This window comes from Buteo buteo, chromosome 22 (genome assembly GCF_964188355.1).
Source record: "Buteo buteo chromosome 22, bButBut1.hap1.1, whole genome shotgun sequence".
NCBI classification, from domain to species: domain Eukaryota; kingdom Metazoa; phylum Chordata; class Aves; order Accipitriformes; family Accipitridae; genus Buteo; species Buteo buteo.
The window spans coordinates 63,911-84,342 of record NC_134192.1 but is presented as its reverse complement, the minus strand read 5'-3'; the positions used below and the strand labels follow the sequence as shown (position 1 = coordinate 84,342).

Sequence of the window (20,432 nt, the reverse complement as noted above, 5' to 3'; positions counted from 1 at the left end):
ATCTTCTTTTTTTAGGCCAGTATGGTACATTCGTTGATCGAAGCATATTCCTTACTTGACCAGATGACGTAAGTGCTCCTGTTTTCTGTGAAGAGAATATTTTCTTCTCTGCTAAGGTTTGGAAGATACTGAGTAACTGCAGGTCTTACACTGTCTCTGCTGGTAGCGTGATTATAGGAGCCCACGCAGTGTGTATTTCTAGGATCTAAGGAAGGTTAGCTTGTTTTGCTAAATGGACAAGATTATGCTAATTATGGCAGGTGTAGTTTATGGTTACCCTTTCTGGTCTGATGGACTGCAAATTGCCTTGTGCTTTCTCCATAGAGCACGCTGTTGTCCACTGCTCTCATGGCTCTGAGCAGAAGTGATGGCGTAGAAACCATTGTATTGGGTTTGTGTGGCAAGGTTTTGGTGGCAAAGATCTTGGGAGCGGACATAGCAAGGACAGCTGACCCAAACTAACCGAACAGATATTCCATACCATATGACATCAGCTCAGCTATGAAAGCTAAGTAAAGGGAGATGGAAGGGGGGGCATTTTCGTCTTCTGGAGCAACCACTACGCATACTGCAGCCCTGCTTTCCAGGAAGTGGCCAGACATCGCCTGCTGATGGGAAGTAGAGAATAACATAATTTGTTTTCCTTTGCTTTTGCGCGCGCAACCTTTGCTTTCACTTTATTAAACTGTCCTTATCTTGCTATTCTATCACTCCCCCCCCCGCCTCAGCTGGACAGGGGAGAGAAAATATAACAAAGGGCTCGTGGGTCAAGATAAGGACAAGGAGAGATCACTCAACCAATTACCATCCTGGGCAAAACAGACTGAACTTGGGGAAAATTAACCTAATTTATTGCCAATCAACCAGAGTAGGGCAATAAGAAATAAACCCAAATCTCAAAACACCTTCCCTCCACTCCTCCCTTCTTCCTGGGCACAGCTTCACTCCCGGATTCTCTACCTACCCCCAGTAGAGGCGCAGGGGGACGGGGAATGGGGGTTATGGTCAGTTCATCACACGTCTCTGCTGCTTCATCCTCTTCAGGGGCAGGACTCGTCACACTCTTCCCTTGCTCCAGCATGGAGTCCCTGCCACAGGAGACAGTCCTCCGCAAACTTCTCCAATGTGGGTCCTTCCCACGGGCTGCAGTTCTCAACGAACTGCTCCAACGTAGGTCCCTTCCATGGGTTGCAGTCCTTCAGGAGCACACTGCTCCAGCGTGGGTCCCCCGCGGGGTCACAAGTCCTGCCAGCAAACCCGCTCCACCATGGGCTCCTCTCTCCATGGATCCTCAGGTCCTGCTGGGAGCCTGCCCTAGCACAGGCTTCCCACAGGGTCACAGCCTCCTTCGGGCATCCGCCTGCTCCAGCGTGGGGTTCTCCACGGGCTGCAGGAGGATATCTGCTCCACTACGGACCTCCATGCAGGGGGACAGCCTGCCTCACCATGGTCTTCACCACGGGCTGCAGGGGAATCTCTGCTCCAGTGCCTGGAGCACCTTGTCCCCCTCCTTCAATGACCTTGGTGTCTGCAGACTTGTTTCTCTTACATGTTCTTGCTCCTCTCTCCAGCTGCCGTTTCTGTGCCTGCTGCAACTTTTTTCCCCCTTCTTAAATATGTTACCACAGAGGCGCTACCACTGTTGCTGATTGGCTCGGCCTTGGCCGGCAGCGGGTCCGTCCTAGAGCTGGCTGGTATTGGCTTTGTCAGACATAGGGGAAGCTTCTAGCAGCTTCTCACAGAAGCCATCCCTGTAACCCCCCACTACCAAAACCTTGCCACACAAACCCAATACAACCATCCTTGTTGGCGCTTCTCCAAATCCACTGGCCGGTGCTGATGCTGAGAGGGACCATGTTGTTTTGCTGTGTTGAGATTGATTTAGGAGACTTTTTGTGAGGTCTTGGTGCTGTTCAGGAGAGAAGACAAGTTGAGGTCTGAGGCAGAAGAGTGAGAGCTTCCTGCCCCATTAGGCTTTTGACACTGGGGGATATGAAGTGGAAGAAAAAAAAAGTGCTTAGCTCAGCTTCTCTTATGTAGCATCTTATAAACTCTTAAAAAAAATCCCACGCTCCAGTTCAGCAGGGCCAGAAAGTCCTATTGGGATGTTTTTTTAAAGGATTTTCTTCTTTCTGATCATTTTGGTAGAACGTGCTTGGGAAATGGCTGCCGGTACCATTAGAGAGGCAGACCCAAAGGACTGTTTGCCTTGACGTGGGGTGAGAAGTGCCCAGCACCTGGGCTACCCTAGAGGTGGGAGTTTCTTGCATTCCTCCAGTAGCAATGGAGGTGTGCTGTTGCCTGCGTGCGCCCCCAGAGTCTGAGGTTTGGAGAGGGCTTCAGCAGGTTGCAAGATTTATTTAGGCAGATTGCAAAGTGCCCAGACCCAGGAAAGTTCATGTGCGAGTTGCTGAGGACAGAGCCGGTCTCTGATTTGAATGCAGGCAGAGGTAAGAGCATGTAAGAGGTGCTGCTCAGCTCTTGACCCAGCAGGCTGGTGTCCTGCTGCAGCACTGGGTTGGGCCCGGACGTTTTCACTGTTATTTCCTCTGTGTGTAACCAGAATGTTGGATTTGCTGGGGATTGCTCAAACTGGGAGAACATGCAGAAAAGGGAAAAAAAACTTGAAGCAAAGTGGAAAGGTTAATGCTGGCAGCATCTGCATGTGTTCCTCATTGGGGTGGGCACAGCAGACAGTGCCAAGCTGGGGGAAAGGCCTACTCCAGCTCAGCTGAGCAGCTTTCTCACTCAAAGTGACAGTCTGGTGTGAGAGGGAGAGGGTTTTGGTTTTTTTTTTGCTTTTTCAACAGTAACAGCCAAAAGAAGGCTCCTAGTCTGAGGAGGTTAAAGCTGGGTGTTCCAGCCGAACCCCAGAGTCTTTGTCCTGATGGGCTCCCTTCCTCCTCTCTGCCTAGGATAGTCAAGCCAAAAGTGGCCTCCATGGAGGAGATGGCGAGCTTCCACACGGATGCCTACCTGCAGCACCTGCAGAAGGTCAGTGAGGAGGGGGATGATGACCATCCGGAGTCCGTGGAGTATGGACTGGGTAAGGACATGTATCTTCAGTGAGAGATTAACTGAGTATCAGGTCCAGGATGCTTTTTGCTGGAGCTGAGGTTAGACAGAGGGGTAAGCTCAGGTGGGCTGCGGGGCTGTTTGTGGAGGGAAACACTCTTTGATGGGTGTTGCTGAACCCTGTTAGCCAGCGGTCACCTGTCAGGCTGGCATTTTCACTGTTACCAGCAGAGGGTACTGTCAGCCTCACACTGCTGCTCCGTGCAGCTCAGCCTGTCCCTTGCATACCGGGAGCCAGTGCCTTTTGCTACTGCTTTTTGGATCTCAGGCAAGACAGAAAGCTCTGCTATCCTGCCCTTGGAACAGAGCTGAGATTGGCAGCTGCAAGCCTGCTGTGGTGCAGGGCACGTGTGAACAATGGCCTGAAGCTACAGCCAGGGACCAGAGTGGCTCCTGTTTGCCTGGTGACTTGCTTACGTCTTGAGCAGAGGGCTCTTGCCTGCCTGGACTTAAGACAGCCTGAGCAATGCAGTAGTTAAAGCAGGCGAGGTGGCTGTGGGTACTGTCTTAGTCTCAGGAACAGGAGGAGTGATCCAGCACTGAGGCAGTGGTCCAGATTCTGTGCTGATCTCATGAGTCTCCCCTAGATCTGCCCTTTACATTTCTGAAGCTGATATGTCTGCCGGCAGAGGAGGAGCCCCGAGGTTGTGCCTTGCTGGGGAATGGCTCTGGGGAGACTGCTGTAGGAATAGGTGAAGATCATATTCTAGCTATAGACCCACAGCGTACCTAGGCCTGTCTGCTTTGTGTTTGTCTGTTTTTAGCGGGGAGATACTTCAGTGACCGTGTCAGGGCTTTCCTGATAGAGTAGCCAGAGAACTGAGAGTGTTTTTGCAAGATTGCTATGAGGGACCAGTAGGTCGGGCTAGCCAGGCACACAGATCAGAAGTTGGTTCAAGACCCATCTGTGAATGCTCTGAGTGCAAGGAAACATTTTGATTGTTGATTTATGTGGTGGGTGAACCTTGGCTGGCCTCCAGGTGCCCACCAAGATGTGCTGTCTCTCTTCCCTTCCTCAGTAGGGTAGGGGACAAAATACAGTGGAAAAGATTGTGGGTCAAGATACGGTCAGGGAGATCACTCACCATTTGCCATCATGGACAAAACAGACTTGACTTAGGGAAATTAATTAAATTTATTGTCAATTAATAACAGACTAGGAGAGTGGGAATTGAAAACAAAACTAAAATCACCTTTCCCCTCATCCACCCTTCTTCCCAGGCTCAACTTAACTCCCAGCAATTCTACCTTTGTTCCCCCTGAGCAGTGCAAGGGGATGGAGAGTGGGGGTTGCAGCCGGTTCATCGACTGTTGTCTCTGATGCTCCTTCCTCCTCAGCCTCTTCCCCTGCTCCAGCGTGGGGTCCCTCCCATGGGAGACAGTCCTCCATGAACTTCTCCAGTGTGGGTCCTTCCCATGGGCTGCAGTTCTTCACGAACTGCTCCAGCGTGCATCCCTTCCACGGGGTGCAGTCTTTCAGGAGCACACTGCTCCAGTGTGGGTCCCCTGCAGAGTCACAAGTCCTGCCAGCAAACCTGCTCCAGCGTGGACTTCTCTCTCCACAAGTCCACAGGTCCTGCTGGGACCCTGCTCCAGCACAGGCTTCCCACAGGGTCACAGCCTCCTTCGGGCATCCGCCTGCTCCAGCGTGGGGTTCTCCATGGGCTGCAGGAGGATATCTGCTCCACTGTGGACCTCCATGGGCTGCAGGGAGACAGCCTGCCTCACTGTGGTCTTCACCATGGGCTGCAGGGGAATCTCTGCTCTGGCACCTGGAGTGCCTCCTCCCCCTTTCTTCACTGACCTTGGTGTCTGCAGAGTTGTTTCTCTCCCATATTCCCACTCCTCTCTCCAGCAGCAGTTGCTGTTGCACAGCAACTTTTCCCCCTTCTTAAATATGTTACCCCAGAGGCTTACCACCGTCGTTGATGGGCTCAGCCTTGGCCAGCATTGGGGTCCATCTTGGAGCCATCTCTGTCTGGCGTGGGTACAGCTCCCGGTGTCTTCTCAAAGAAGCCAACCCTCTAGCCCTCCGGCTGTGAAAACCTTGCCCTGCAAACCCAATACAATTTTTTTCCTACTTATGCCCCCTAAATCTGCTGTGTGAGTCCAAATCTGGTACTTGTTGTGAGTTTTTTTTGCCGTGGCTTTTTCATTGTGCCCTGAATAGAAAGTTAGAGCAGCAGTTAAAGAGAGAGAGCTCAAAACAAGGAGAATATGCTTCCCCCAGAGGAAAAGGCCTGTTGTGTCTGACACACGGACTCTTACCCACAGGTTATGACTGTCCAGCTACGGAAGGGATCTTTGAGTATGCAGCAGCTGTGGGAGGAGCCACCATCACTGCAGCCCAGTGCCTGCTGGACGGCAAGTGCAAGGTAGCGATTAACTGGCCTGGAGGGTGGCATCATGCAAAGAAGTAAGGAAACAATCTCTTCCCTTGTGTTTTCTCACCTGGTGTCTGAACACTGCCTCCTAGCTCCCAGCTTGCCTGCGAACCCTCAGGGTGTGGCGATCCAGCAGGAAGAGAGAGCAAGGTGTGAGAGGGGTGAGGGAAGGCAGGAGGTAGACAGGAAAGATGCAGAGTGGGGCAGAGGCCTGAGAGTAGGCTGGTTACTGCCCAGTCCTGGTGCTGTCATGGACTGCAGTGCAGGTCTGGGGCAGATATATTCAGAGGTGTCCTGCCATCCATTAATACTTGGTTATCTCTGGCAGTTCAAGTGAGAGTTGGTTTTGCAAAGTCCATAGAGAAGGGCTGTGGAGAGGCAAACGATTGGTGTTGCTCCCAGTTTGGAAGAGAATGGGAACCTGGCAACACATTGTCCAAATTGTTTTGCGTCTTTTTTGGTATCTTAATAAGAGGTTTGAAACAGTGCAGGTCTGACGTCTGGTTTTCCCCATGTTCTGTGGGTGACTGTTTGCTCTGAGCTGTAACGTCAATAATATTCCAGAACAACAGGAGAGGAAGTAAAAATTTTGTCCCTGAATCCTGTGATTCTGAAGTGGTAAAATAATTTGTTTCCATGGCTTCCTCATTGTCCATGGAAGTATGTTTTGCTTTAACTTGTGCCCCCCATCTCCCAAAATATAAGGCCTGTCTGCAAATGCAGACAAGACGGCACTCTTCCTGTCCCCAGCTAACTGGCCTTTGCAGTGCTGTTCTGTTTCCCTGAGGAGCCCCAGTAATAAGCATGAACCACGTGTCTTACCCTAACAACTTGTACATGAGTGTGCAGGTTTGTCTTCTTGCTCCAGTGACTTTTCTGACCTGGCAGAGAAACTCTGGAGGTGTAACAGTGGTGTGAAAATGCCAGCAATGGCAGTGTCTCATCAGGACCTTTTTCCTGGTCAGCATTTTGCCGAATATGGGTCCCACTATGGCTTGCTGAGAAAGGAGAGAGATTAGCTTGGCTGAGCTGAGCCTTCTTGCTCTTTGCAGGAGGGATGGCTTTTAAAAAAATCTTCTGTTCCCTTTTATCTTGATTGCATGGTTTATAAAGTGCCTGTAACAGAAGAAGTCTTAGCAGTGTTGCTGCCACTGAGCTGTGCTATTAGCACTGTCCTGGGAAGCAAACAGTCTGTTTAAAAAAGGTATTTAGTACTTACCGATCCCAAAGGAGCCTTCCCAGTCACCCCAGTGAGGTGGTCTGGGATGCTGCAGGGTAGGCGATGTTCAACCTCATGGACATTGTTTTCACAGAGATGAAGCTTCTGGCTTCTGTTACCTGAATGATGCTGTCTTGGGGATCCTGCGGCTGCGACAGAAATTTGACCGTGTCCTTTATATCGATTTGGATTTGCATCATGGAGATGGTAAGGCCCAGTGCAGGCTGCAAACAGCACAGCCACACAGACTCAGGGGGAGGAGTGGGAGAAGTCAAGGCCTGTCAGGGCAGTAGGGCTTTACCTGTTGCAACAGCTGTGGCTTTGCCTCCTTTCAGTGCAGTCAAGTTCCCTCAATCCATTTCTGGCTTGTCCTGCTTTATGGATTTGCCCTGTGCTGCTCATCAGACCTCTTGTGAGGGTCTGGGCAGCAGTTTTGTACCATACCTAAAGCAACAAACGGTGTGTTCCCATTCCAGTAATCCCCTCTGCCAGTGGCTCTCCAGCAAGGACCTTCTCCGGTCCCTTGTCCCCCATCCGGGCAGAACAGCTGCTGACAGTGTTTAATTGTTTAATGCCACCAGTGCAAGAGGGAAGCAGTCAGTGGTAAACAGTGCTTTTAAAAGAAGGCTTGATACTGTAAAACTAAAGCCAGGGCTGGCCTTGCTGAAACTGCTCTCTCTTTCAGGGACATTATTTCAACACCATTTAACATTTCCTGCTCTCCTAAATTTTATGGTGTGTTTCATTTTGTTCCGTTTTCCCCCCACACTTGGTTTCTGTTAAGTTTCCTGTTACTTCTTTTTCCCTCCACACCCCCACTATTTTAATATGTCTTTAAGGAAAAGGAAAGGTCTGTTGAACTGCAGCAGTGCTGAGAAAAAGCAAGAGAGCCCAGTAGCTCTGGTTCTAATCAGAGCCAAGCTCTGTCCAAGGCATTCCTGCTCTGCTCCCTCCCCCAGCCTTGCAGGCCAAGCAGTGCAGGCGAGTGCTGCTAATGTGGGCACTGACCTGAGGTATTGAGATCCCTTCAGTACTGATTAGCATGAGACCTGCCAAATTCATGTCAGTTGTGACCTTTGCAGTTGAATTCGGGTCTCTGTTGATTAAGGATGGATTTATTCAGCCACATCTGGTTTTCTGCTTTGTTGATTCTGTTCCTGCTCTGCTTGCTGTCCTATGTTTATCAAGTGGCTTGTTTGCATGTTTAGACTCTGTCATTTATGTGAATGATGCATGAAAGCTTTTTTCTCTTCTCTTTTCTGTTAGGAGTTGAAGATGCCTTTAGTTTCACCTCGAAAGTCATGACTGTTTCTCTGCACAAGTTTTCACCAGGATTTTTCCCAGGCAAGTCGAACTTGTGAGGTTTGTGCTAATTTGGTTCACGCATCACTGATGAGGCCCCAGCAAAGGCAAGTCCCATCCCTTCTGTCCAGCAGAGGTATCTCACTGCCTCTCCTGTTGACCCAGGAGAAGGAAAGAAGGGAGAACTACATGCTTGGCATTTCCCCCTTTCTGGTTGTGGCTAAGCTCTGGGCAGAGCTACTGCTGGGCGGCCACCCTCAGCCCTTGAAAGCTGCATGACAGAATTGGGCAGAGAGTGAGAACCAGGTTCATCCAGCTCCTCATTTATTGGTGGTGGCAAGTGGTGGTGGACTTCTCCATAACTGTGCCAAAGGTTCTGGCTCTCTGCTCTCATCTGAGACATCCCACACATTTCTCTTGCTGCTGACCTCCTTTCCCTTGTAATTAACCATGGGGTGTTTCTGTTTTTCAGGCACTGGTGATGTGACAGATGTTGGCCTAGGGAAAGGTCGCTATTACAGCGTGAATGTACCTATTCAAGATGGCATTCAGGATGAGAAGTATTACCAGATCTGTGAAACGTAAGCCCTCTTGCTCTGATATGGTTTGCTTGGATGGGATTTTACAGAACACAGACTGCACAGATTTTGTTTATTTACTATTTTTAATTACAGTCCTTCCTTAAGGCTTGCCCCTTCCTCTGTTACAGTTTTTGATTACAACAAACACAGATCTTAAGAGGTCTCAGAGGTCTTGTCCGAATCCTCAGGCAAATTGAATATACAGAGGCATTTGTGGGTGGCTGGAGGGTCTCTGGCACACATCAGCCTTGTGTGTTTAAGGAGAGACTGAGAAGGCACAAGTACTTTTTATCTGTGGACTTAGGGCTAGATGCTTTTTCTTCAAATAAATGCTCTGATCATCTATGGGAAATATGCTTGGGGCTGAGCTAAAAGTGTTTTCCAAACACCTTTTGTCTGCTGGAAGAATGAAAGGCTGAAGGTTGAACGTCTGCCGGTGATTGAACTGCCTCCCAGCAGGTTCCTCTGTCACTCAGTTGGTGATGGACCTCACAAGCCATTGCCCATGTCAGAACTGGGCTGCAGGGCTTGTTCTTTTCAAGGGGAGAGGAGCCTCAGCATGGGGCTGCAGGACATGGTAGCACATCCAACTCTCATCTCTAACACTTGAGGGCTGAAACTGCTCTGGACTTTTAGCCTGTTAGGGCAGTCATGCTGTGGCCATGCCTCCTGCTAGCTTCTTGGTGCTTGTCCCTGCAGGTGGTAGAGCAGCCCTCTTCCTGCCAGGGGACATGTTTCCAAAAAGCAGGGCAGCTTTAGGGTCTGAGTAGGGGTTAGGAGCCCAGTCAGGAGTAGCCCATTGCATATGTTCCCAGTTGAAGGACAGCAAAACCTACCATAGGTTCCAAGCTGCATATAACCAAAGTATCTACAAAGAAATTTTGAGATCTCATGGGCAAAGACAAAGAGTTCTGTCCTGGCCAGGAGACAGTCATGTGCATGACTGTGGGTGTCTCATCCAGCTGATGTCTGAGGATGGTTGCTTGTGCCTCCCAAACCTGCGGTGGGATTGGCGCATGTGACTCCCTCCAACATAGTTTTTTGCGGGCTGACTATACCCTGCACAGAGCATTTCATTGTATTCTTCTCCTGTGTCCCCTGCTGGTGAGAGGACACCTGCTCCTTGGCAGCCCTCTGTTCCTTGCCGAGGTGCAGCCAGATCAGGCATCCCCAGAGCAAAAAGCCAGGGAGATGCTGTGCAAAACAGTCTCACCTCCCTTGGTGCCAGGGACAGCTGTCTCCCTGGTCTCAGTGGAGGCTGACCTGCTGCAGCACAGCAATATAAATAAATGGGGAGGAAGTTTGCCTTTGGTGTCTCAGACGTGTGCACTTTGAACTTGCCTCTCTATAAATTAACAGTGCTTGTGTTTGATCGCTTTTGTTCTAGTAGATAAATTCCTATCCTGCTTTGGAGGTGGTGTGGCACACGGATAATTGCATATTGTTTCTGGAAGTTGAATGACAAGGGCTCTGATTAAAGTACATTGTTACAAACAGCTGTTGCATGGAAAGGGGACCAAAGTGTGACATTATTTATTTATTTATTTATTTTCTGGAAAGTCTGATGTCTTTAAAATTTTGAAGACAAAGGCATCCAGGGATGAAAAGTTTCAGAGCTGCCGTGAGAGTGACAGCACCAAGAGCTGGATGCTGAGTTTCTGTGGTATGCTCTGCTCATGCAGACATGTGTCTAAGGCATGTTCCCACTAAGAACCCTCTGGGACCCTACCTGCTCACATAGTCTCACCATCAAAAGAGAAAGGTATGATGGGTCTGGCTAACTGTAAGCATCCAGAATAGCTGATTTGCTTGATCGTCTTGCAAAACTGCCAAAATTAATGAATGAAATTAGTTTTGAAAATATGTCAGTAACTTTATCTGGAGTTTAAATATTAAACTTTTGAAGACTACAAAAAATACAATGTGTGAGAAACATTGCAAGTGCAGAAAAGTAACTTAAAAATAATGCAGAGACATTCAAAAGCATTATCTTTGCTCCAAAGACAAAGAGAAATCTGAGTTATTTTAAATGGCTGCGGTAGTTTGCTTGATAAAGTTGAAATTAATTATAGCTGAAAGTGATAACTAATCAGCTATTTGTCCTCTAGTATTGTCCAGAATGTAAAAAAACAATAAAAAACCAAACAAACCCACCCCAAAATCTGAATGCTGTTTGGCCTGTCGTTATATGTGATGCGCGGGAGCTGTGTTAGCGGTGTGTAGGGATGGATCTAGTGAAATTCTGCTTTAGCCAGTGCAGGCTGGACTGTGTGACAAAGATCTGCTCGCATGGAAGTTGTGATGTGTCCGTTATGCTGGTGGAGAAACCTGTTAGTAACATGGGTCACTTACAAGGAAAGCATGCGGGACCTTTGTGGCACCAAAGGCTTGCCTGCTATCTAGAAAGAAAATACTATTTCTCTGTTTACAGTGTCTTAGTAAAGGAGAACAGGATTGCTGTGGTGAATGTGTGGCATCCCAGCAGTCAGCTGTCTCGGTTCATTTGGACTCAGCCATCATAGGTGGTGTACCTTGCATGGTACTGCCTGGTGCTGGGACCACAGGCTGGGGTCTCGTCCTGCTGCCCACAGTGGCACAGACAGAGTGAGGCTGGTAGTTTTCAGGGCGCGATATAGGAGCAGCAAGGCCAGTTCCCCTTTCTCTGTTCTAATCTGCTTTTTCCTATTCTGCAGGCTTTTGACAAGATGAAAAATAATACTCTTTTTTTAATCCTTATAAGCAAGGGCTTTCAACCTCTGTCAATATGTGGGCACCTACAGTGTCCCAGCTGGCAGCCTAGCTCTCTGTAGATCCAATTTCAGCCTCTTGATGGTCAGCTATCTTTCTTTTGGTGCCTCTTGTAAAGCCCTTAGACAAGCCCCAGATGGGAAAACCCAGACTAGACTATTCTTTTTTTGTTGTTGTTGTTGTTGTTGTCTTTTGAAGCAAAAGTTTCCCACTTGCAAGAATAAGGCTAAATCAGAGACTGATGTTTCTTGGGAGGCTGCAGTATTGCTTTCACAGTGCATCCAGCTGTGCCTGTTCCTGGCTATGATGGGTCAAGGGTAACTACTGATGCATCCTTCCTCCCCATTTCAGTGTTGGGGAGGAGGCTGGCAGAGAGGTGAGTGGCCTCTTCCTAGAGGAGTGCAGCGTGGGGGACATGTGCAGCGTGTCTTCTAAAGCAGACAGCGGTGGGGGAAAATGAAGTCAAAACTGGAGTGCATGATAAAAAGCAATTCCTACGTGACTGTCAGCGTCTAGCAGGGCTTTTTCATGTTGTGCAGGTATAAATGGAGACTCTTGGGGAGTGGGTGCGCGTGGCATGAAAAGCACCATGTGGCCTGGAAATCCTGCAATAATACGAGGCCAGTTCTGAATCTAGTCCTTGGGTGTAGGCACTGAACAGTACTGACCCCAGAGTGACCATGCTGTTGGGAGACTCTGGAGATTAGGGATGTGACTGACAGCTGGATTTGGAATCTGTTTGGAAGGGATTGGTCTTCCACTTCCTATTGCTGTAAGGGTTGAATGCAGCACGGGGCACGTGGTGAATGCGAGACCTAGCCCACCATCTGGACTTCATTAGTTGCTTTTCATCATGCAGCAGAGCACAAATCCTAAATGTTCCTCCAGACTCTAAAAGTTTAAAAAATGTCCATAGTTCCACAAACTTTGCAGAAATCTCATGTTCTGAGTTTTTCGTGGTTTGGAATGTGTTGTGGTTTAACCCCAGCCAGCAACTAAGCACCACGCAGCCGCTCACTCACTCCCCCCGCATCCAGTGGGATGGGGGAGAAAATCGGGAAAAGAAGTAAAACTCGTGGGTTGAGATAAGAACGGTTTAATAGAACAGAAAAGAAGAAACTAATAATAATAACACTAATAAATTTACAACAGTAGTAATAAAAGGATTGGAATGTACAAATGATGTGCAGTGCAATTGCTCACCACCTGCTGACCAACACCCAGCTAGTCCCCGAGTGGCGATTCCCTGCCCCCACTTCCCAGTTCCTGTACTAAATGGGACGTCGTCGCATGGTATGGAATACCCTGTTGGCCAGTTTGGGTCAGGTGCCCTGGCTGTGTCCTGTGCCAACTTCTTGTGCCCCTCCAGCTTTCTCACTGGCTGGGCATGAGAAGCTGAACAATCCTTTACTTTAGTCTAAACACTACTTAGCAACAACTGAAAACATCAGTGTTATCAACATTCTTTGCATACTGAACTCAAAACATAGCACTGTACCAGCTACTAGGAAGACAGTTAACTCTATCCTAGCTGAAACCAGGACAGGGCTTGTGGTGTTTGCTGGTGCAGCTGTGACCTTGGCACGTCGTGGGTCTCGCCGGGACGTGTACAGAGTGGGGCAGTCAGTGGCAGGGTGGCAGGCTCATGGAAGCCAGGAGGCAAGCTGGCATGGGGAGCGTTTGCTGGCTCTGAGAGCAGCAGGGCCCTGGGCAGCACTGGGTCTTGTCTGCCTGCAGTGTGGGCAGAAGGAAGAGCAGGCAGGCCCATGTGTTGCTGCTAAGGTGACAGTGGATGTAACTTGATTTGTGAGTTTTGGATACAGCTTTTTGGAGGTCGGAGGTGTAAGTTGCAATCTTGCCTGTATATCCAGGGAAAGGAAAGCTCTCTAATTTGGGGAGCTCCTTCCCATGCCGCTGGCCATCTCCTGACACCAATGGGAGGAAACGTCGTGTGGTACTGGTCCTCTTCCAGTGGCAATCTTGCTGGGGCTGTGAAATTTTGACTGCTCTTCTGGGTTTCCTTGAGCAGTTGCAGAAGCCTGTCCTCTTCCATCCTCCCTGTCAGCCACTCTGTTTTAGCTGTTCTTCTGACCTCTCTGGGGGTAACAAAAGGCGACTTCTCTGTCAGCTGCTTCCTTCAGGGGCTGGCAGGGAGGGTAGTGAATTGGATACTGCTGAAAGAAAGAGCTTGGAGAAGTGTGAAAACGGGCAACATCTGTTCATCTCTGCCACAAGGGCAGGCAGTGCAGCCCTGCCTTGACATGCTGCTCTGCCAGGGCCAGAAAAGAACCACTGGGGTCACCTTGTCTTCGTGGCCGTACGTCGCTCACTGAGGCTTCCCTGAACTTGTTTGTTAGTTCAGGAATAGAAAGGGGGCAGAACATCCCTTTGCACATGTGCCAAGTGAGCGCACAGCCCAGATTGCGTGGTCCTTGCTGGCTGAGCTGTGCCCTGGCTGCCGTGATGGGGGTACCATCCCACTGGAGCCAGCTGTCACAGGTCAGAGGTTCCTGCGCCTGCAGCTGTGAGGCAGTGAGAGATCTTTGCCATGCTCATGATGCATCTTGATGCAAAGTCAGTTTTCTAGCTCGGATTAGTTTGCCATTGGCAGGGAGGTGTATCAGGAGTTCCCAGACAGGCTTGCAGCTCTGATGGTGTGTTCTGGTTTCAGCTGGGATAGAGTTAGTTTTCTTTGTAGTAGCTGGCATAGTGTTATGTTTTGAGTTCAGTATGAGAAGAATGTTGATAGCACACTGGTGTTTTCAGTTGTTGCTAACTAATGTTTAGTCTAAAGTCAAGGATTTTTCAGCTTCTCATGCCCAGCCAGCAAGAAGGCTGGAAGGGCACAAGAAGTTGGGAGAGGACACAGCCAGGACAGCTGACCCAAACTGGCCAAAGGGATATTCCATACCATGTGATGTCACACCCAGTATATAAACTGGGGGGATTCACTGCTCCAGAACGAACTGGGCATCGGTCAGCAGGTGGCGAGCAATTGCATTGTGCATCACTTGTTTTGTATATTCCAGTCCTTTTATTATTACTATTGTCATTTTATTATTGTTATTATTATAATTATTAGTTTCTTCCTTTCTGTTCTATTAAACTGTTCTTATCTCAACCCACGAGTCTTCCTTTTTTTTCCGATTCTCTCCCCCATCCCACTGGGTGGGGGGAGTGAGTGGGTGAGAGGCTGTATGGTGCTTGGTTACCAGCTGGGGTTAAACCACAACATGGTGTGACTGAGCTGGTCTCCCTGAGGGATGCTGCCAGAAGGGGAGAAAAGTCCTGTTCCCACTGCCTTATCCTTGGCTGCCCACTCCTTTCCCCTCTTTTCCTTGCCATGAACCAGTTCAGGGAGTTAACCTAGCAGAAAACTAACCCTGCTAAGCAACTTTTTGCTAGTTCAGCTCTCTGAAACTGCACACTGTGGGATCAGAGGAGCTCCATCATAAGCAAAAGGAAAGGGCTGGGAAGGATGGATGGACGGGACTACTGTATAGTCAGTTTGGCTTTATTGCCAGCTCAAGCTCGTAGCCTGCATGCGTGTGAGGATCTGTCAGCATGTGGACAGGGCTGAGACTGCAGAGCAGTCCTTCTGCTGATATCCTAAAACACCAGAAAGAATTACTCTGTTCCTGAGCACAGCATGGGGCAAGAAGGGGGCTAAGCTACCCTTATGCCTTAACAGAGATCCCAGCAGCTACAGACAAATGCTGTCATGTTAAGGAGATGTTTATAATTTGGGTAATGTCTGCAATGTGCTTTGAAAATTAAAAGCCCTGGGAGAGAGTGAACTTTGTTTAAAACTCCTCATGCAGCCAGCAAAAACCTGCAGGGATGGGCTAAAAGACTCTTCTCCATCCTCTCTGGGAGACCTTGCTGAGAAGTAGTAGGAATCCTTGGCCTGAAGTAAGTTTCAGTGGGAAAATAGTAGAAGGACTTGTGATAGTGATTGCATTTTGATGGAAGTGGCTGTCCTTGCACAGTGAGATTGGTGAGTGGGCAGGGCACGGCACTCCCGGTCTTTGCTAGCGAGAGGTAAACCTTCCTCTGTTGATGTTATTTCACATGCATCTGCCTGTTTCTGGTGGATCCGTGAGGAATGTAAAGCTTCCTAGGGAAAAAGTGAGCTGTTTGAACTGGCCAGTGGCAGCTGCTTGTCTAGCAAAAGTAGAAGACCATGTCTGAGGGAGATGGGGGAAGAGGGACCCAGAGACAGCTCACAGGAGCTAGATGTGCTTTCAGAGGTCTGAGTGCAGGCAAAGAAAGCCCTCACCAGCAGCAGCGTCAAGAAGCCCTACAGTGTTGGACGAAAGACAGTTTAGTCCTCCTTACTCCAAGGAAGGGTAGTACAACGTGGGCCTTGGGCGGAGGTGGAAGCCCCTCTTATCCGTCCCGTCCTTGACATCTGCAGAAAAGAGGCTGACTTTGGGTCCACTTCAAGAAGGAAGCTTATGCCAATTTGACTGCTCTTTCCTTGGCACTGTGATTTTCATCATCTGCCTCAGTTTGCTTAGCTTGGTGGGACTGTGTGGACAACATGGCCTGGTAGCTGTCAAAACATGAGTGGTGTCATGGTTGAACCCCAGCCAGCAACTAAGCACCATGCAGCTGCTCACTCCCCCCACCCCCAGTGGGATGGGGGAGAGAATTGGAAAAAGAAAAAGTAAAACTTGTGGGTTGAGGTAAGAACGGTTTAACAGAACAGAAAAGAAGAAACTAATAATTATAATAATAACAATAATAAAATGACAATAGTAATAATAAAAGGATTGGAATATACAAGTGATACACAGTGCACTTGCTCACCACCTGCTGACCCATGCCCAGTTTGTTCTGTAGCAGCGATTCCCCCCAGCCCCACTTCCCCCAGTTTATATACTGGGTGTGACATCACATGGTATGGGATATCCCTTTGGCCAGTTTGAGTCAGCTGTCCTGGCTGTGTCCCCTCCCAACTTCTTGTGCCCTTCTAGCCTTCTTGCTAGCTGGGCATGAGAAGCTGAAAAATCCTTGACTTTAGACTAAACATTACTTAGCAACAACTGAAAACACCAGTGTGCTATCAACATTCTTCTCATACTGAACTCAAAACATAGCACTATACCAGCTACTAGGAAGACAATTAACTCTATGCCAGCTGAAACCAGGACAGTGGTGTGAATAGCTGTTGGCTACCTGGCCCTGCTGGGCACCTGGGGTGCTGGGACCAGGCTCTCGGCACGTTCCGACTGTGCTGCCATACCCGCGGTGAATACGCATATTGAATGGAAATCCTCACGTATTTGGTCTCGGGGGGTGGGGTGGTGAGTTTTTTCCCAGAGTTTTTCTCATCACCAGTTGAGTTTAGTCACAGTGGTGCCTATAATCCAGTAGTGAATTTGTGGTGCTTGTAGAGCTGATGGCCTCAGCTCTGCAGGCATCTGCCTTGGCAGACCCCACCAAGCTCAGTGGGTTTCCTTGTCTGGGTGCAGTGACTGACTAAGTTTCTTGGGGTGAGTATTGGTAAATGCAAGCTCTTTGTCACAGGGAAGCAGCTCTCTTGTTTGGCACTGCAGTGGTTTCTAATTGCATATCAAATAAGAACTGGTGATTCTTACGTTCTCTTAACCAAGGCAAAAGCATTTATTCCAGGGTTCGCATCTGTTTCTACTTCAGCAAAATAAAAACACTGTCGTGAAAGGAACATGGTTTTCTCCATTATTTGCCTTGTATTTGGGGCTTTGGACCATAGTGCTGGGAACAGGATTATTCCCTTTGTGGTGTTTGTAATACTAAAAATCTGGAGCAAAGCCAAATGTCTGACATGCCCAGTTGCCTTCTGCAAGAGAGAATACTTCTAATAAACTATCTCCAGGACGCTGGCCCTGCTGCACCCCAGCATCCACTAGAGCCAGGGGAAATGTATTTCTGCCTCAAGAGCCATATGGGAGAGAGGAGAGTAAGAACCTAGACAGAACCTTCCTCCGTTCATCCTGTCCTGTCCTGGTGAGAGGTGTCTGAGAATTTAGGATTGTTGTTTTGCCAGACCCTGCTCTTCACTGTGACTTTTACAGGGGAGAAAAGCCCCTGGATTTGGCTTGCAGCCTTCCGTTCAGGGCGGCCAGTGGAAATGTGTGGTTTGATGCTACCACTAAGCTGATCAGGACTAGATCCCCCTCCCCTGGGTTCTGTGATGCTTTTACCTTTATCAGCCTTGTGATGAGCACTTTGAGAGCTAAACTTACTGCAGGAGAGGAGTGGAGGCAGAAGGCTAACTGGGAGCAGAGAGAGCGTAATTGGTATGAGGGGGGTGGGAATAGAGAACACAGGGACCTTGAGAGGCATCGGTGGATCTGAGGGACCAGGGCCATGCCACCAGCATCCCTCTGAGCTGTGTTTGCGGTAACCCCCACCGCTGCTTCTCTCCACAGCGTGCTGAAGGAGGTGTACGCCGCATTCAACCCAGATGCAGTTGTGCTGCAGCTGGGGGCAGACACCATCGCCGGAGATCCCATGTGCTCTTTCAACATGACACCTGAGGGAGTGGGCAAGTGCCTGAAGTATGTCCTGCAGTGGCAGCTAGCAACTCTCATCCTAGGAGGAGGTGAGTGCACTCATGTCCTGCTGTTCACAAGGAAACAGATTTGTCCTCCTGCAGCCCTTCCATGAGTGTGCCCTTGGGCTCAGCAGTGGCTGGAGTTTAGCAGAGTGACTGCTGGGCAGTGTCAGGAGGGCACTCTGTGGCGCAGTATTGTTTTCACATAGAACTGAAATCCTTGATACTGACAGGTGCAAGTCTCAATCCTGACCCTAAGGTCTTGAGTTAACGGCAACTTGGCTCCTCTGGAGAAGAGCAGAGGCTGTCAACCCCTACAAACTGACCCTGGCTTCTCAATGGCACCTCTGATTCTCATCTCTGCTGATCAACCCTTCAGCGCTTCTCTTTAAAAGTGAGCGCTGTGTTCCCAAACCTACCTTGGGCATCTGGCAATGAATGATTTTGTGTGGGTTCAAGCAGGGGCTTGGGAAAAGGACTGGCTGCCTCCACGGTACAACAGGGCTCTGATATGCAGCGAAAGATAAGGTTGACTTAGCTCTGCCATGCTGCATAACCAGCCACTTGTCTAGCAGGGAGAACACAGGACAGGCTTTACACAACAGAGTGTTTCAGAACAATAAAAGCCACTATGTGCCAAGGGGAGCCCCCCAGCTCTGTGCCTGGAGCCATATCAGCTCTAGCTGTTGTCCTTTTTGAGATGGGGGAGATCAGGTATAGCATGTTAAGCCTAAAATTTGATGTGCCTAATGCACTTTGATTTGGAAAGGTTATGAGTGTTCAGTCCTGCTGTGGCATGTCTGGGTATGCTGGGGATGGCAGCTTTAAGGCAAAAAGAAACCCCGAAACTTCTGTCAAAAAATGAGGGACAGCTATTTGTCACTTGTGAAAGTACCAAAGGAGTGTTGTACCACTGCAGCTTGTGGAAGCATTTGAAGTGGAAATTGGGGGACAAGTCAATACTTGGGGGGGTAAAAAACCACAAATCCACAAAAAACCAACCACCAACACAAAGAGAAGGGAACACTGAAGAATATGGTGTCTCTCTCTATTTTTAAAGTGGTTTTCTCTCTTACTATTTTAGTCATCTTTGCTGGAAAAAAAGTCTTCTGAGTTTCTTGCAGGATTGCTTTCAGCTAAGGTTTCTCCCTGTAGGCTCATGTACTGTTACCACAGAGGTGACCATTACTATACTGACTGTGAAACCTCATTTACTTCTAAAGCAGTCGCAAGTTGTACTAATGAGGTTCATATTTGTCCTCTCAAACATGACAGTGCTGAAGAGCTCACCAGTGAATGGCTGGGCATGTGTATTATGCTTTATGGGTCGAAGGCTGGCATTAAAAACTAGGAATCCCCCATCTCTGCTGCTGCCCTTGCGCTTCTCTCTCTGTTACCTCTGAACAGCCCTCCTTGTTGCCAGGAGAGAGCCCAGTGCATGGGGCTGGGGCCTCATGCTGGGTCTGAGATGGTGGCTGGAGGAGCCTGGCCTGTGCCATGCTGGGTGTAACTGGGGTTCAGTTTGGGAGGTCTGCCCTTGCATAGTGTTATTTGGACCTAGCCTCGTGTAGCCAGCAGGTGCAAAATGCGGTTTTGGGGCACAGCTTGAATGGATGAAGTAAGCTGAATTCATGTAAACTGTGTGTGTTGCCTCTGTGATCTGTTCTTTCCACTAAAATCTCTCCCTCTGTCTTCCCTTTCCCCACTCTTCCCCCTCCAAAATCACAATTCTTGCTGGAGACAGGAGGCTACAACCTTGCCAACACAGCTCGCTGCTGGACATACTTGACTGGGGTCATCCTTGGGAGAACACTGTGCTCCGAGATCCCCGATCACGAGGTAAAGCTTTGACAAACCCTCCCTTCTCCTGGCACGAGAGCTGAATCATTCTACCTAATCCAAACGGTATCCTTGCTGCTCAATACTGTTTTGTTGATATGCTCCTGTAACAATAATGCACTGTCCTAGCAGCATAGTGGGTGCTTGTTCCCAAAACCTGAGGCTGTCCGCATCTTTTTGCAAGGGATCTCAGGCACCAATAGACTCCAGTCTCAGATAATTACAGAGAGGATGGGGAGGGGGAGTCACCTGTTTGCTCAAAGAGCTCTTTAGGATGTGTGCACACTTTGCCAGGAAAGAACTAGGCCTTTCTTAAGGATTTAAGTTTTAGCCCTGCTTTCATTGACTTACAGAAAATACCAGGTGCAACTTTGAAGCTTTTCTGACCAGCAGTCTTGCAGTGGGCTATGAGGTGAGGTGCTGTTCATGATCGCGTATGAGCTTTCAGTTCCAGTGCTGGTGCTTTTAAAGTCTTCAGCAGGGCTGGACAGCTGGTTGGAGGGACACAGTCTAGACTGAATTTGGGTGGAATAACTATAGGTTCGTAATAGGTCTCAAACTGCAGATCAGTGTTATTGACCCTACAGAAACAAAACTCCATGGGCAAAGCAGTTCAAGCCTAGAGTGACCACAGAGGAGAATTACAGTTTTGCCTTTGTCTAAGGATCACACGGACTAGTATGCATGGGAAGTAGTGTTTGCGTGTATTGAAACTGGAAATTCATCATTATAGAAACTGGTGA

At 48.9% G+C, this 20,432-nt stretch overlaps 1 protein-coding gene across 11 annotated transcripts in view; it reads left to right on the top strand.

The window, feature by feature from the left end:
- The window catches only part of HDAC8 (histone deacetylase 8), a 45,879-nt gene that overhangs the window by 8,178 nt on the left and 17,269 nt on the right, over window positions 1–20,432 (top strand). For 6 of the 11 annotated variants that reach the window (XM_075053655.1, XM_075053659.1, XM_075053661.1 and 3 more), the window contains exons 2-9: window positions 16–68; window positions 2,916–3,046; window positions 5,350–5,491; window positions 6,773–6,885; window positions 7,945–8,022; window positions 8,453–8,561; window positions 17,726–17,898; window positions 19,595–19,689. In XM_075053655.1, the coding sequence (XP_074909756.1) occupies window positions 16–68; window positions 2,916–3,046; window positions 5,350–5,491; window positions 6,773–6,885; window positions 7,945–8,022; window positions 8,453–8,561; window positions 17,726–17,898; window positions 19,595–19,689 (894 nt within the window). Of the gene's footprint in view, window positions 1–15; window positions 69–2,915; window positions 3,047–5,349; window positions 5,492–6,772; window positions 6,886–7,944; window positions 8,023–8,452; window positions 8,562–17,725; window positions 17,899–19,594; window positions 19,690–20,432 lie in introns of those variants that run through there. The other 5 variants (XM_075053656.1, XM_075053660.1, XM_075053657.1 and 2 more) reach the window with 4 other exon arrangements.